General features: G+C 42.8%; 3 protein-coding genes across 3 annotated transcripts in view; 2 read left to right on the top strand and 1 right to left on the bottom strand.

Moving 5' to 3' along the window:
• Nucleotides 1–3,717: 3,717 nt before the first annotated feature.
• On the bottom strand, nt 3,718–7,042 carry sprtn (SprT-like N-terminal domain). Its single transcript, XM_083898813.1, has 5 exons — nt 6,577–7,042; nt 5,844–5,943; nt 5,068–5,196; nt 4,680–4,986; nt 3,718–4,598 (listed from the first exon to the last, which is right to left on the bottom strand). The coding sequence occupies exons 1-5, from the start codon at nt 6,915–6,917 to the stop codon at nt 3,835–3,837; spliced, it is 1,641 nt and encodes a 546-aa protein (XP_083754939.1). The 5' UTR covers nt 6,918–7,042; the 3' UTR covers nt 3,718–3,834.
• Nucleotides 7,043–7,685: 643 nt separating this feature from the next.
• Nucleotides 7,686–10,822, top strand: exoc8 (exocyst complex component 8). Its single transcript, XM_083898350.1, has 4 exons — nt 7,686–8,938; nt 9,026–9,279; nt 9,594–9,842; nt 9,921–10,822. Exons 1-4 carry the CDS (start codon nt 7,780–7,782, stop codon nt 10,326–10,328), a joined length of 2,070 nt encoding a protein of 689 aa, XP_083754476.1. The 5' UTR covers nt 7,686–7,779; the 3' UTR covers nt 10,329–10,822.
• A 2,308-nt stretch (nt 10,823–13,130) lies between these two features.
• The window catches only part of trim67 (tripartite motif containing 67), a gene marked incomplete at both ends in the record, with an annotated part of 44,474 nt that continues 41,933 nt past the window's right edge, over nt 13,131–15,671 (top strand). Inside the window, one exon of the mRNA XM_083899184.1 lies at nt 13,131–14,030. Within this exon, the coding sequence (XP_083755310.1) occupies nt 13,131–14,030 (900 nt within the window). The remainder of the gene's footprint in view (nt 14,031–15,671) is intronic.

Genomic DNA, 15,671 nt, shown 5'->3' with positions numbered 1-15,671 from the left:
ATGGCCTATTGTGTAAACACTAACATGGATAATTATAGATTATTATAATAATAATAACTAGAACAAAACAGCTATAAAATGTGTTGACAGACAGAAAGTAAAAACAATAAAAATGTAACATTAAAAACATAAAATGAAAAGTGTGTGGATTATTATTATTTATTTTTAAATAAAGAAAGAATTCTGACTTAAAATAAATTAACGAATTGATAAAATGCCGTAAAATTAAGGTGTAGTCTGAGCAATCATGGCTTCAGCTAGCTAAAATGTGTTTAGCTGACCTTGCAATCCTTTAAACTCGGATTTAAACACACTTTTACTAATAATTCTACTCTAATACTTTCTTTTTACTACATTTTGATGTAGAAAATTGATAACTACACCTGACTTGCTAAATTAATATGCTTCAACAAGACAGCTAGCTTAAAAAAGGGGGCTACATTTAGCATGTTCATGTAAAGCTGCTAGTGTTTTAAGCTAACCAACTAACGTGCTTGTTTAATACACATATACAGTGCTTTTCTTACACATTATAATGAGTTAATGTATCTCATATTGTTAATTCCATCTTGTTAAATTGTGGTGTAGTTTTATAAGAAGAAGAAGAAGGTCAGCTAGCTTAAAAAAGGCTGTGTGTTCATATTAACCCGCTAGTGTTTTTCTTAAACCTCTACTCTGCTCTTACTCTATTTTAATTATTAACTGTTAACTTAATTGCTTCATAGTGCTTTCTGGAACAGCTAGCCGACCAATAAAGTGATTTTATGTGTTTAAAATTGCTTGCCGTCAATGATATTTTATCTTTCACTCACTTTCCCCTGTGCTATCCATTCAATTATAGCAGCGCACATCTGCAGGCTGCTGAAAAAGGACAATCTGTTTTGTTTGGGGTTTTATGGGCCGGGAGTCGTCGACAAGAGCTTTCACCACCATTTTCACGACTATCGCAGCCATCAGCTGCCATTAAAGGATTAGCCGTATGATGGTTTTCCCCCGGGGGTAAGCAGGGAAGCTAACCGCGGCTGTGTGGTGCTAATCTACGCGGCTAAAAAAAGCTCATATCCCTGCTGGAAATGCGATGTCTTACCTCAAAACCCCCCCCAAAATACAATAAAAATGTGTAATATTATGATATTTGTTAGCCAAAATGTATGATATTAGACAGACAAGAGCTATGTATGCTATTTAAAATAGCTAGATGACATTTTGTGACATTACTTTAAAAATAATATACGTATCTTTCAAGACTATCAATGTTTTAGTGAATACACTTAGTATTATATGTTATTATGTATTTATCAAGGGGCTGCACACATTATACGGTGTATTTTAATGCATGTTTTACATCGTTTTGTCCTTAAACACACTATGAATTGTGTATTTAAACGTAAACAAACCTATTTCCGAACATACGATCTTTGCAGGGAGATAATTAATACCCGAAATGAGACACACACAGAAGTGTGTCGTCAGCCAAACGTCGGCGTCATCGCGTTGAACTCGCCATTTGTCTGCGATGTAACACAGTCACGGCGGAGACAATGGGGTGTGAAAAGGGAGGAGGGAGGTTGTTTAGCGTATGTGTGCGAGAGGACGAGGTCGTCACAGCTTCCTAACAGTGTCGAGTGTCTGCAGAGAGCAGCTGCTCATGTGCAGAGGATGAAGGTGATGAAGGTTTGATTTTCCTTTTCCTGCCTTCAGTCAAACAGGAATGGGATCAGCGAGTGTAAACTGATATTATCTATTGACTATATAATGACTATATAATGACTGTAGTGTCGTCTGTGATACAAAAACAACAACAACCTTCAATGACAATGTGATGCATTCAAGGCTTCCCGTAAGAAAAAAACACGAGACGCCATACGATGTGATTACAATACGATGAGATACAATAGGATGGATGCTATACATTAGGATGTGGTATATTATATTATACAAAACAATGAGGTAAAGTAAGTTGAGATACAATCTGTCACTGAGACAGAAAAATAACAGGAAGTGGTCGAAACAGGTCAAATTCATAATAAAAACCTTATTTTCCTGCCTGACTGAATGAATCTCAAGCTCAATACAATGATATAATTAGCCATTATGAAATATATATATATATATATATATCATATTATGAGATACAATAAGTTGAGATACAATAAAATGAGCTATAATATGATATAATGAAAGACGATTTATGATATGATGTAATCCATGAGATAAAATAAGCTGAAATAAGATACTATAAAACGAGATATGATATGATTATAATGAGATATGATAAGATAAAATAGAATTGAGATTTGTTACAATGAGTTAATATAAGATATGATAAGATTTACTTGTATCAAATCAGCAGCACTGATAGATGATAGCAGCAAAATCTAATAAGAGATAAATCGGGAATAGAAAGATTGCCAAAATATAGGATAAAAAAAAAAAAGATAATTATATACAGGTACAAAGTAAAATATAAACAATATGAAGATGTGTCTTTTCCAGACTGTGGCTGCTGTCGTCTTGTGCAGTCTAATGTAAATTCAGGCCCAGATGTCACTTGGTGCAGACAGATGGTTCATCAAAGATAAGCAGCAGCAGCATCATCATCAGTTCTAAAGACCACAGGGACTTAACGTGGACGTGTGTCCTCTGCAGTGCTGCGTCACTGCCTCTGGACTCACTCCTGAACAGCAGCTGGACTCCTGCCGTCTGACCTCCTGACCTCTAACCCTCACCCACCAGCTCTGATATAAACGCCCACTGTCTGTCTGCCTGCCCTCCCCCCACTTTCACTATACTTAGACTGTGTTGAAAGCTGCTTGAAGGCGACATAAAGTGGTCAAAATGTCACAGAAACTCACCGTTTGTCAGTTTATAGTTGAATTCTTTCCAAATTAAGATTCTCTATGTCAGTTGCTTTGATCACAGACTTTAACCCTTTAAGGTACGCACCAAGAAAAAAGCAAAGGAAAAATAATTTCTTTGCATTTTTTGTTATTTTATTTACTTAAGATAACAATAATGACAATCAATTTTTTTTTTTTTTTAAATAAGACCCTATAATATTTCAGATATAAGGCCTCTACCAAACGGTTGAGACGTCTGTTCATAATAAACCTGGTTTGCATAAATCATAAAGTACAACATTCAGAACAAGTCACATTAAGTGTTAGTGAGTTTTCAATGAGATATAGTGACTTTAATGGCTGAGTAGTACCTTAAATTATTAAATAAATTTGCTAACAGAGTTGGTTTTAAAGGCGTTTTATACATAATTGATTATTCTTTCAGGCGCTGGTATCATTTCCACTCCATACAAAAATACTCAAGCTAAGAGAACAGTGAAAACATTTTTATTTCCTTTAAAACAGACACATTTAAGAACACAGACATGTAAAATCCACGCGTTTCTGCAGCGTATATAAATTATATTTTGCATGTATTTTGCATTTAAACCAATGCAAACCATGCAAAGATGAGCAGAAATAAAACTCTCATACACACACACACAGCGAGTGTGAAATCTGACTCCTGCAGAGGTCAGAAAATAACCTTTCTGCTCATGTGACACAGCAGCAGCAGCTTCTTCTTCCACTTACAACACGGCAAGTTCACACTTTAATCTAAGACGAGTTAAAACCCCAATGTTTTAGTGTCTGGTAAATATGAAAACTTTGACCAATTATCAAACAGAATTTGTAAAATCAAATACCTGATGTTCTTTTAAGGCACTTGCACTCGTACTAAAAGAAATAACAGTGATTAACCTTTTTAAAAAACTTAATCTAACCTGAGAGTAAAAACCTTTTAGTGCAACATCATTTCTCCTTCTTACCTCCTTCAGGAGAGGCAGGAATCGAGATGCTCGTTGACCTTCGACTCCTGCACTTTTGTTTGGCACACGGGGCAGCTGACCATCACTGAGGAAGAGGAGGAGGAGGAAGCAGCGCTGACTGAAGATGAAGAAGACATTGATGAGGAGGAGGAGGTGACGGCAGCAGCAGCAGTTGCAGTTCTTTGCTGCACCGTCGCCCCTTCTGTCTTTATCGACTCCGTTAACGTCGATGCTGAATCGGCGCCCGACGTTCTACTTCGGAAAAAGTCAAAGATGCCGGATGAGGAGCCGGCGGCGGCGCGTTCGTCCCACGACCTCTTCCTCGAGGTCTGACCTCCACCTGCTGCTCCTGATGAACTCTTTTGACCGTCTTTGTTCTGAACCGGAGGAAACGGGGACGGCGTCGACGTAGAACTCGTCTTTGGCGATTTTCCTACGCTCTCAAAAAGTTCTGCGATAGACTTTTGCCTGAGTGCCTTCGCTCCCTGGCTGCTGCTGCTGCTGCTGGTACGGTGCGGTTTAGAGATTCGCACCGGCGACCCGTTGACGTTGACGAAAACCCGCGTGTTGCTAACGGACTTTTTCATCGGCGGCCTGATGGAGGTCGCCGCGTTCTCCGCGACAGAGCGAAGAGGGGTTTTCGCCGGCGACGGAGGCGGGGGAAGCTTCATGGGAGGAGAGGAAGGCGTTGGCGACTGGGATTTGCCTCCGAGCAGGAAGCCCTTCCCGCTAAATGGGATTATATTCCTTATATCCTGTAATCCCGAACCTTAAAAGAGAAGAGAAGATGCAAATCTGAGTCCAAACACTAATCTACTACAGCTTAACACGAGGGTTGGACATGATTTACCTGCAGAGGAAGTCGAAGGCTTCACGTTTCCCGAAGCTTCCGTACCCGTCGTCTTTCCGTCCTTCTTACCGCCCTTCTTGCCGCCCTTCTTGCCCTTTTTTCCGTACCCTTCGGGCTCCTTGACCTTGACGTAAGTCCCGCCGCACGTCCTCTGATGCTCCGCCCACCAGGGGTCCAAAGAGGACGGAGCGCGGTTCATCGCTCGCTTCACGAAGCCGAAGTAGGGCTTGCGGCTCTGGCAGGGGCCGTCGCATTTCCACCAGTGCTGCCGGTAGACGTCCACCTCGTCGTGGAAGCTGTGGTAGACCTGGCGCAGGGAGGAGAACACGACGCTCAGTTCAGGCTCGTTTTATTAGCATATAATCATCAAATAAAATGGAGGACGTACGGTGATCTTGGTCCCCGTGGCCTCGTTGATGCGGTTCATGTGTTTGCAGAACTCCGGTCCGTGGCCGTCTCTGTCTCTGTTGTTCTGGGTCACAAAGAGGAGCGCGTGGATCATCTCATGGAGGAGAGTCTGAGGGAAACCAGAACGGAATAGTAATGTTTTCTTCTCTCCTGCTGCCTCCAAATACAATAATCTGTGTATTTGCAGTTAAATGTTGTATAAACTGTGCGTTAAACACATAAAACAGGTCGTCAAAACTCAAAAGAAAATTACCTGAGCGATAAATAGTAATAAGAGAATGCTAGTAATTAAAAAATTGCACAAACGTCAGGCAGATTTAACCGGGTGCTTGGTCTATCTCTGGAGAAAACAAGCAGAGGAACCTCTAATTAATCCACAGGGAATAACAGGATGAATGTACAGTACTGCTACTCAAGACAGACGCCACCTGCTGGCCTGGAACCCTCAATACTTTGCCTGACAATGTCCTGAGGGTTTTTTGTGAATGTTTGGACTCACAAAGACTCATGTCTGGATATTACTACTGAAAAAAGGTTAAAAGACATTCAAAAGAAGGAAAATATCTCCTCAGATATATTAAAATAAACAACCTGCAGTGAATCTTGACCGATTTCTTAATGTAATGTGATTGTTTCTCGTAAAAAAAAGTGTAAAACACTAAAACATTATGTGACAAACAGCCCTGTTCTGGGCATTTATCCTCATTCATCCTGTGGGTAGATTGTTCGTCATGAATCCAGTGACCTGGACCTCACCTCGACCAGGTCTTTTCTCGGCCTGAGCTTCAGCAGAGGCTCGCTGAGTCGGATCGAACACAGTCCACCTCGACCCTCGTACGAGCAAACGCCAGCACAACTGAAACACAGGAGGCGATTATTTAAACACCACTTTACAGAAGAAGGAGACTCATTAAGAGCTTTATATGTCCATAAAAATGGTTAAAAAAAAGGCATATAATGTTATTAAATGACATTAAAAACATAATAGCAGGAAAGCATGATATATTGGATACCTTTGACCGATATCCGATATATCAGTCGTGCTAGGGCCGATAACAATACCGATACAGACACTGATATAAACATATACATTTTCCCTACATCAGACTAGTCAAATCGCATCACGAGTCACGACATGGCTACAAATACAGTAAGCTTCAGTAAGCTACATGAAATGAGCTAATATCAATGTTTACGTTAGCTTGTGCTGGCAGTTAGCATTAGCAACTGGATCAGATCACTTAACATTAAAGTTTTATCCCTATTAGCATTGAGCATCCCTAACAGATTCGAAGAGTGCAATAACGAGTATTTGAGACATTAAATTACTTACTGGGTTGTTAGAACTAGCCACTCATTAGCCACTCTCCTGTCATTGTACCAAACCCCATTCAAAAAACATGCAATTTTTACTGTAGTTACACGTTATTGTGATTCTAGCCAAACATAACTATCACTAAAAGAATCCACACCATAATAAAAGACTTACAGGGTCATTCGGGGGCTCCATTTCACCTCCACACCGCTCAGTTTACTCCAGAAGAACGTGTCATTGAACTCCAGAAACATGGATCTGACGTCGGGATTGGGGTCCAGCGTCTCCCACGACTGGTCCACGATGGACAGCGGCCTCTCGGGCTGCTGCGCAGTCGGCTTCCAGTAAGGGACGACATCGCTGCCACGTCCACCGGCAGCGTCCACTTTCCGTTTCTTGCTGCTGTGTCCGAAGTCGTTGTCCACAAAATTGTTGGATGGAAACGACGACGACGAACCGTATTCACTGTCAAACTGCTCCTGTAGCTGAACAGCGAGCAGGAAATCTTCATCCATTACAACAGAACAGGGTTAACACGGGTAGGAGATGTAACCCGGGTTAATTAGCTTCGTTTAAAAACACTCTCTGTACACTTTTATGTCATAATTGTCACCGGAAAATGTTCCACATCTTCTCCTGTATGACGGGGACGTTTGCTAACAACCGCCAACAACACTTCCTCTGTGGAGTTGGTCAAAACAGAACTAATTTCCGGTATGGATTTCAAAATAAAACAAATGGGGGAAAAATGGCTGGTACAAAACGGGTTCACTCGAGTCATTTTGAGTTAATTATACTGTGTTTGTTTGTTATTATATGATTTAGCTCTACCGCATGTTAGAAAACGAACATTTAGAGGTTAAATTGGGGTATACAAATGCACACTTTGATGCTGTGCATTTGCTTTGAAACTTAAACTCGTAGTTTCCGCATATATGTTGGGTAAATGTCGTACACTTTACAAAACATTTTCAAACTAAAGCATTGCATGCTGGGATGGGTAGTCGTCCTTCATTTTAAATAGTGGGCCGATATAAAAATAACCCGGCGTTTTCTACTGGCGTATAGTGTTTAAAATACGTAAATTATGAACTATTTTAACATTCATCGTTTTTATGTGAAGTTGTTTAACAGTATTATAAGTTAGCGGTACTTGTAAACCAAGTTATATTCGAGAAAGTATTGTGTTCTGCGCGATTTGTTGACCATCTTTTTTTCCTCCCAGAATCCCGTGACGTTTCAGGGAGTCAACAGCTTCCTGTTTGGGTTGGAAGCGGATATGAACCGAGGAGCCTCGATAAACTCCTCTTATTTGAGTGATTTTGCGTGATTTCCAGCACTTTTGTTTTTAATAACTAAGAACACACGCGACACAAGATGGCAGAAACGGGAAACCGACTGCGCAAACTGCTCGAATCGCCCAATTTCGACCCGCAGAACTACGTGAAGCAGCTGTCGCAGCAGTCCGACGGCGACAGGGATTTGCAGGAGCATCGGCAGAAGATCCAAAACTTGGCCGACGAAACGGCGCAGAACCTGAAGAAGAACGTCTACAAGAACTACAGGCAGTTCATCGAGACGGCCAAGGAGATCTCGTACCTGGAGAGCGAGATGTACCAGCTCAGCCACATCCTCACGGAGCAGAAGAGCATCATGGAGAGCATCACCCAGGCCCTGTGGTCCGCGGATAAAGACGAGACCTCCAAGGAGATGCAGGCTGCTTTCCCTAAAGAAACAGAGGAGGTGAAGCAGAGGACGCTCACCTCCCTGCTGGAGAAGGTGGAGGGCGGCAAAAACATCATGGACACCCCAGGGAGGCACCTGGTCTACAACGGTGACCTTGTCGAGTTCGACGTAGACAACATGTCCCCCATCCAGAAGGTGCACGCTTTCCTCATGAACGACTGCCTGTTGGTCGCCACCTGGCTGCCGAACCGGCGAGGAACGGTCAAGTACAAGTACAACGCCCTGTACGACCTGGAGAGCTTCGCCGTGGTCAACGTCAAGGACAACCATCCCATGAAGGACATGTTCAAGATCCTCATGTTCCCCGACAGTCGCATCTTCCAGGCGGAGAACAGCAAGATCAAGAAGGAGTGGCTGGAGATCCTGGACGAAACCAAGAAGAACAAAGTCACCAAGGACAGGCACAAGAAGGAGGAGGAGGTCCCGACGTCCCCCGCGAGGGCCGAGGTGTCCACCAACCCTTTCGACGTGGACGACGACGTCGGCGTGGACGCGGCGGACGCCGCAGTAGGCGTCGACCTCGGCCTCGAGTGGATCCAGGAGCTTCCCGAGGACCTGGACGTCTGCATCGCCCAGAGAGACTTTGAGGGCGCCGTGGACCTTCTGGACAAGCTCAACGAGTACCTCAAAGACCAGCCGGTCAACCAGCGGGTCAGAGAGCTGCGGTTGACGGTGGACGAGCGCGTGCGGCAGCTGACGGAGGTCCTTGTGTTCGAGTTATCTCCGGATCGGTCGCTCCGCGGAGGACCCAAAGCGACAAGGAGGGCTGTTTTACAGCTGATCAGACTAGGTCTAGATCTTTAAAAACATCGCACACATCACCGATAAAAGTCAAGAGTGTTATTCACTCACTCGACGTCTTTTTTCGTTTTGGCAGGTCAGTCCACGAAAGCCTGCGAGCTGTTCCTGAACAACCGAGCCGCCGCCGTCCAGACGGCCATACGGCAGCTGCGCATCGAGGGAGCAACGCTGCTCTACATCCACAAGCTCTGCAACATCTTCTTCACCAGCCTGCTGGAGACGGCCAAGGAGTTCGAGACGGACTTCGCGGGCAACACGGGCTGCTACTCGGCCTTCGTGGTCTGGTCCAAGTCGGCCGTGAGGATGTTCGTGGACGCCTTCAGCAGCCAGGTAAGAAGACGAGGGGTGGAGGAGAAGATCTGGAGAAGATCTGTTAAATGTGGGTTCTTCAAGTGGATTTTATGGAAAATATCAGGACGGGGGGGTTTAAAATTCAAGAATCTGTAAAAGCGCAACTAAACGCACGCTAAAAATGTGTTATATTGAATACTTATCTACGACAAATACCATCTTTTGAAGGCCATATTGAAGGAGGAGGAGCAGAGAAGTTACTAAGGGACAAAAAAACACTAATTTTGCATCTGAATTAGATAAAAAAGAGCGAATAAACGTATAAAAATAGGACCTTTTCGCGCCCTCCTCAGGTGTTCGACAGCAAGGAGAGTCTGTCGACGGCGGCCGAGTGCGTCAAAGTGGCCAAAGAGCACTGTCAGCAGCTGGTGGACATCGGCCTGGACCTGACCTTCACGCTGCAGTCGCTGCTGGTCAAGGACGTGAAGGCGGCGCTGCAGAGCTACAAGGACATCATCATCGAGGCCACCAAGCACCGCAACTCTGAGGAGATGTGGAGGAGGATGAACCTGATGACGCCCGAGGCTCTCGTCAAACTCAAGGTACGGTTATAGCTTCTATTTTTTAATCTCCATTTTCAATTGAGGGACTCTTAAAGAGTTGAAACCCTCCCTCGGCAGGACGAGATGCGCGGCTGCGGCGTGGCCAGCTTCGAGCAGTACACGGGCGACGACTGCTGGGTGAACCTGAGCTACACCATGGTGGCCTTCACCAAGCAGATGATGAGCTTCCTGGACGAGGGCCTGAAGCTCTACTTCCCCGAGCTGCACATGGTGCTGCTGGAGAGCCTCCGCGAGATCATCCTGGTGGCCGTGCAGCACGTGGACTACAGCCTGCGCTGCGAGCAGGACGCCGAGAAGAAGGCCTTCATCCTGCAGAACGCCACCTTCCTGCACGACACGGTGCTGCCCGTGGTGGAGCGGCGCTTCGAGGAGGGCGTCGGCAAGCCGGCCAAACAGCTGCAGGACCTGAGGAAGAGCAACAGGGCGGTGAGGGTCAACCCGGAGAGCACCACGTCTCTGGTCTGAGACCGATGTGTGGACTTGTTTAGGACATTTGTACAAATATAAAAAAAGGTGAGTGAACGAAAACGCATCATCTGTGAGTGGATTTCAGAATAAAACAACCAGATATTGGTTGTTTTTGAGACTGTTGGACATTACATCTGAAATACCACTGAATTATATTAAAGTACCTCTTCATTTTGGCAAAAAACTGATGGAAAAGTATCCGTATTAGGGCTGCAGCCGTATTTTCTCTTATTCACGCAGTTATTTGGTCTAAAAATGTCAGAAATAATGATGTTCTCACACTAAAATGATTCAGTTTTAATGATTTATTTGTTAAATGGAGCAAAAAATGCAGCCCTAATGTGTTTTCTCATCACGCCGATGTTTCGGAGGTGATTCGTTATCATGTTTTGATCCAAAGTGGCTCATCTTTGATGATGTTCCAGGCTGATCATGGATCAATAATATTATAGTTTTATTAGTTTTTAGCTAAGTTAACTGGATGGACTGATGAAAAAGGGAACGACTGAAATAATAAATAATGCACTGGTAAATAAATGTTCACTGTTTTACCGTGACGGTCAAAAATGGACACGTTTGTGTTTGATTGTGACGCGAAAATCATGTAATAAATGTCATCACTATGCACTAAAACAGTCTGTGTTGTTGTTGTTTTAATGTGGGAACGATAAAGTGAACACAGGCTTGTTTACAAGGACATAAATGGACCTTATTCTTATTTTTATAGTTCCTTTTAGTGAAGATTCTTAAAAAAGTACTATTATATTCCGATAAACTCTGATTATAATGGAAGCAAAATCTCCCAAAACTCAAAAAACTACTATTTACGAATAAACCAACAACCAAATACCAACACAAACACACATCTTTCTTACAAATACGGCACTTAATAACAAAAAAAGACAATAATAATGATAAAATATCCACTAGTTATTATTATTAAGGGCATAAAACTTTAAATTCTCACATAAACAGCAGACAAACTTTATATACTATTTATTATATACTCCCTAAGAGAGAAAATGCAGCAGTTGCTGGTATCTTACTGACCACTAGGGGGAGCGCACCTTGAAGGGATTTTATTTATCATCTTTTCCTGTATTTCAAAATAAAATAGTGATATAAATCCCGTATTTAACCTTCATTTTCATGCAGATTATTGTGTTTTGTGTTAAACATTCTCAAAGTCATATATATTTATTTCCTTTTTTAATGTTTTTAACGACCAACAATAACAATAAAGGCGTAAAAATAAAGGATTCTAAATTTAGTCAAATGACACAAACACACACTTCCTACAGTTTTCCCTGTGGGAAAATCCAATAAAAAAAACCATCTGTGTGATTTTATTGAAACAAATGCTTCTGTGTGTGTGTGTGTCTGTGTGTGTGTGTGTGTGTGTGTGAATACCGTGTCATAATCTTGGCCGTGATCGAGGGCTTTGGGGGAAAAGCCTCGGGTGAAGTTATCAGATTATCCTCAGAGAGAATCAGAGAATCACCACAGAGCTGCAGGAAGTGAGAGGATGAGAGGATTAATCCAGCAGAATAATTCATCTCTCTCCAGGAAAATACACTCAATATTATCTTTAAGAAAGAAAAGGTTTCTAAGCTTAATTTTTGCTTTAAATTGACACAGTTTGAAAATATTTGCAGTTGGAAAATTGTAGTAAATGTTTTTAATTTGTGGACCACAATCTCTGTTTATGTTTTGTTTGTTTTTTGGCTCCGCCCACTATCTGTATATCCAGCCAATAACACGGTGAGTAGTGAACTGTTCCAGACGGAAAAAAGCCTCAGTACCGCTCTTAAAAATGTCTTAACCAGAGGAGAGTGAAGCACATATCTTATTTCATTTAAATTTACCTCATTTCACTCATCTCATCCTACTTATCTTACTTATTGAACCCTATTTAATTGTCTCACTTATTTTATTTGGTTTATCTTATCTCATATCACTTATCTTATCTAATTTCTCTTATCTCCTTTTCTCACTTATTTCCTCATCTCACATTATTTTGTTTATTTTCATATTACCTTATTTTACCTTAGCTTATTCTGTCTTAATTTACCTTATATTATTATATCTTATTTAACCTTACCTTATTTAATCTTAATTTACCTTATTTTATATTACTTAATCGTATTTTACCTTAACGTATTATCTTATTTTACCTTACATTATTTTACCTTATCTTATTTTTTACCTTAACTTATTATTTTATTTTATCTTAGGTACGGTTTGTTTTAGTATTTTAGATTACTTTATCTTATTTTACCTTGCCTTATCTTACCTTATCTTATTTTATATTACCTTACCTTAGTTTACATTACTTTATCTTATTTTACCTTACCTTATTTTACCATATCTTATTTTACCTTATTTGATCTTACATTATCTTATTTTACCTTATCTTTTTTTTATCTGAACTTAAAATCTTATTTTACATTACTTTATCTTATTTTACCATATCTTTTTTTTTTTTTTACCTGAACTTAAAATCTTATTTTATATTACTTTATCTCATTTTACCTCACTTATCTTATTTTACTTTACCTTATTAACTTATTTTACCTTATCTTCAGTCCTGTTTACAACCAGTGACGTCAGAGCCTCATTAAACTCAAACCCTCAGACCACGCCCCTCCTCCTCCTCCTCCTCCTCCTCTCCTGCGCATGCGCGCTGCAGCGCAGGGAGCTGTCCGCGTCAGTCGGTGCTGAAGTCTCCTCGCAGAAGCACCGTCGTCCTCTTCCTCTCTTCCTCTCGTCCTCTTCCTCTCTTCTTCCTCCGCAGCCAGGATGGAGGAAGAGTTAAAATGTCCCGTGTGCGGTTCCCTCTTCAAGGACCCGGTGCTGCTGCCGTGCTCGCACAACGTGTGTCTGGCCTGCGCGCGGAACATCACCGTGCAGACGCCGGACGGCGACACCGCGGCGCAGAGCCGCGCGTCGGGCGGCAGCGGCGGCGGCTCGGACTACGACTACCTGGACATGGACAAGATGAGCCTGTACAGCGAGACGGACAGCGGCTACGGCTCCTACACGCCGACGTGCCAGCTCAAGTCGCCGAACGGCGTTCGGGTGTTTCCGCCGGCCGCGGCGCACCGACACTGCTCGCTCACCTGCCCGCTGTGTCACCGGAGCGTGTCCCTGGACGAGCGGGGGCTCCGGGGCTTCCCTCGGAACCGGCTGCTGGAGGCCATCGTGACGCGGTACCAGCAGAACCGCGCCGCCTCCGCGTCGTCCTCTTCATCATCATCATCATCCTCCTCTTCATCCTCTTCATCCTCAGCAGCGGTGAAGTGTCAGCTGTGCGACCGCAACCCGGTGGACGCGGCGGTGATGTGCGAGCAGTGCGACGTCTACTACTGCAACGCCTGCCAGCAGCGGTGCCACCCGTCCCGCGGTCCGCTCGCCAAACACCGGCTGGTGCCGCCGAACCAGGCGGCTGCAGCTGCAGCAGGTGGAGGAGGAGGAGGAGGACCGGGAGGCACCGGGCAGCAGCAGCAGCAGCAGCAGCAGCAGCATCATCCGCCGCCCGCCACGGCGCGCAAACCGGCGACGTGCGTGGACCACGAAGCGGAGAACTTCAGCATGTTCTGCTGCAGCTGCAGAGCCCCGGTGTGCATGAAGTGTCTCGAGGAGGGAAAACACGCCAAGCATGACGTCACGCCGCTGGCAGTGATGTGGAAACAGCACAAGGTGAGAATCAAAGACGTCTGTGATTGATATTAATCACGGAATTAACACTAATGACTCTGTCTATACACACACACACACACACACATGTTCTCGTGCAGCGTCATTACCGAGGACACATCATTGACATAATGGATTCCCTTAACTTAACCATCACAAGGTGATGCCTTGACCCTAACCCTTAACTTAAACCTGACCTTAAAGCTCAATAAAGCCCTTAAATTTGGAAATAACCATTTAAAATGTCCTCACAAAGATACACATACAAGAACACACGCACACCTAACACTTACCCTGACTTTAACCATCAAAACTCAATGTCTTAAGCCTAACCCTTAACTTAAACCTGACCTTAAACCTTCCTAAAACCTCCAAAAGCCCTTAAAGTTGGAACGAACCATTTAAAATGTCCTCACAAAGATACACACACACACTTAACACATGTACCCTAACTTTAGCCATCAAAACTCAATGCCTTAAGCCTAACCCTTATCTTAAACCTGACCTTAAACCTTAATAAAACCTCCAAAAGCCCTTAAAGTTGGAAAGAACCATTTCAAATGTCCTCACAAAGATACACATACAAGAACACACACACACACTTACCCTGACTTTAACCATCAAAATTCGATGCCTTAACCCTAACCCTTAACTTAAACCTGACCTTAGATGCTAATAAAACCAGGTCTTAACAACCTCCAAAAGCCCTTAAAGTTGGAAAGAACCACTTTAAATGTCCTCACTCTTTGCTATTTTTTGGTCCTCACAAAGATACACATACAAGAACACACATACAAACTTGTTTTACTGAGGAAACATTATGGACATAATGTATCCCCATATAACCTCACAATTAAATGCCTTACCCTTACCCTTAACTTAAACATAACCTAAACTAAACTATTATTTTTCTAACCCTAAAATGGTCTTAACATCCCCCAAAAGCCCTTTAAAGTCGTAAGGACCACTTACCCTAACTTTAACCATCAAAACTCAATGCCTTAACCCTTACCTTTAACTTAAATCTAACCTTAAACCCTAAAACCAGACCTTACCTCCCAAAAGCCCTTAAAGTTCTAAAGAACCACTTAAAATGTCCTCACTCCTCACAAGAACACACACAAACTTGTTTTTCTGCCTTACTGAGGACACATCATAGACTCAATACATCCCCTTACCTTAACCATCATAACTAAGAGCCTTAAACTTAAACCTAACCGTAAACCACAATAAAACCAGTTCTTAAACCCCTCAAAAAGGCCCTTTAAAGTTGTGAGGACCACTTAAAATGTCCTCACAAAGACACACATACAAGAAACACACGCACACCTAACACTTAGCCTAACCCTTAACCATCACAACTTCATGCCTTAACCCTTACCCTTAACTTAAACCCTAATAAAACCAAGTCTTAACCCACCGAAAGCACTTAAAGTGATCAAAAAAACACTTAAAATATCCTCACTTTACTGTTTTTTGGTCCTCACAAAGCTACACATACAAGAACACACACACAAACTTGTTTTTATATCTTACTGAGGACACACCATGGACATAATTTATGCATTCCCTTACCCTAACCCTTAACTTAACCATCACAAATAAATGCATTTAACTCTTAACTTAAACCCAACCTAACACCAG

This window comes from Microchirus variegatus (genome assembly GCF_963457635.1).
Source record: "Microchirus variegatus genome assembly, chromosome: 12".
NCBI lineage: Eukaryota > Metazoa > Chordata > Actinopteri > Pleuronectiformes > Soleidae > Microchirus > Microchirus variegatus.
Note: the sequence above shows the minus strand (reverse complement) of the source record. Positions and strands in the feature narration are given on the sequence as shown.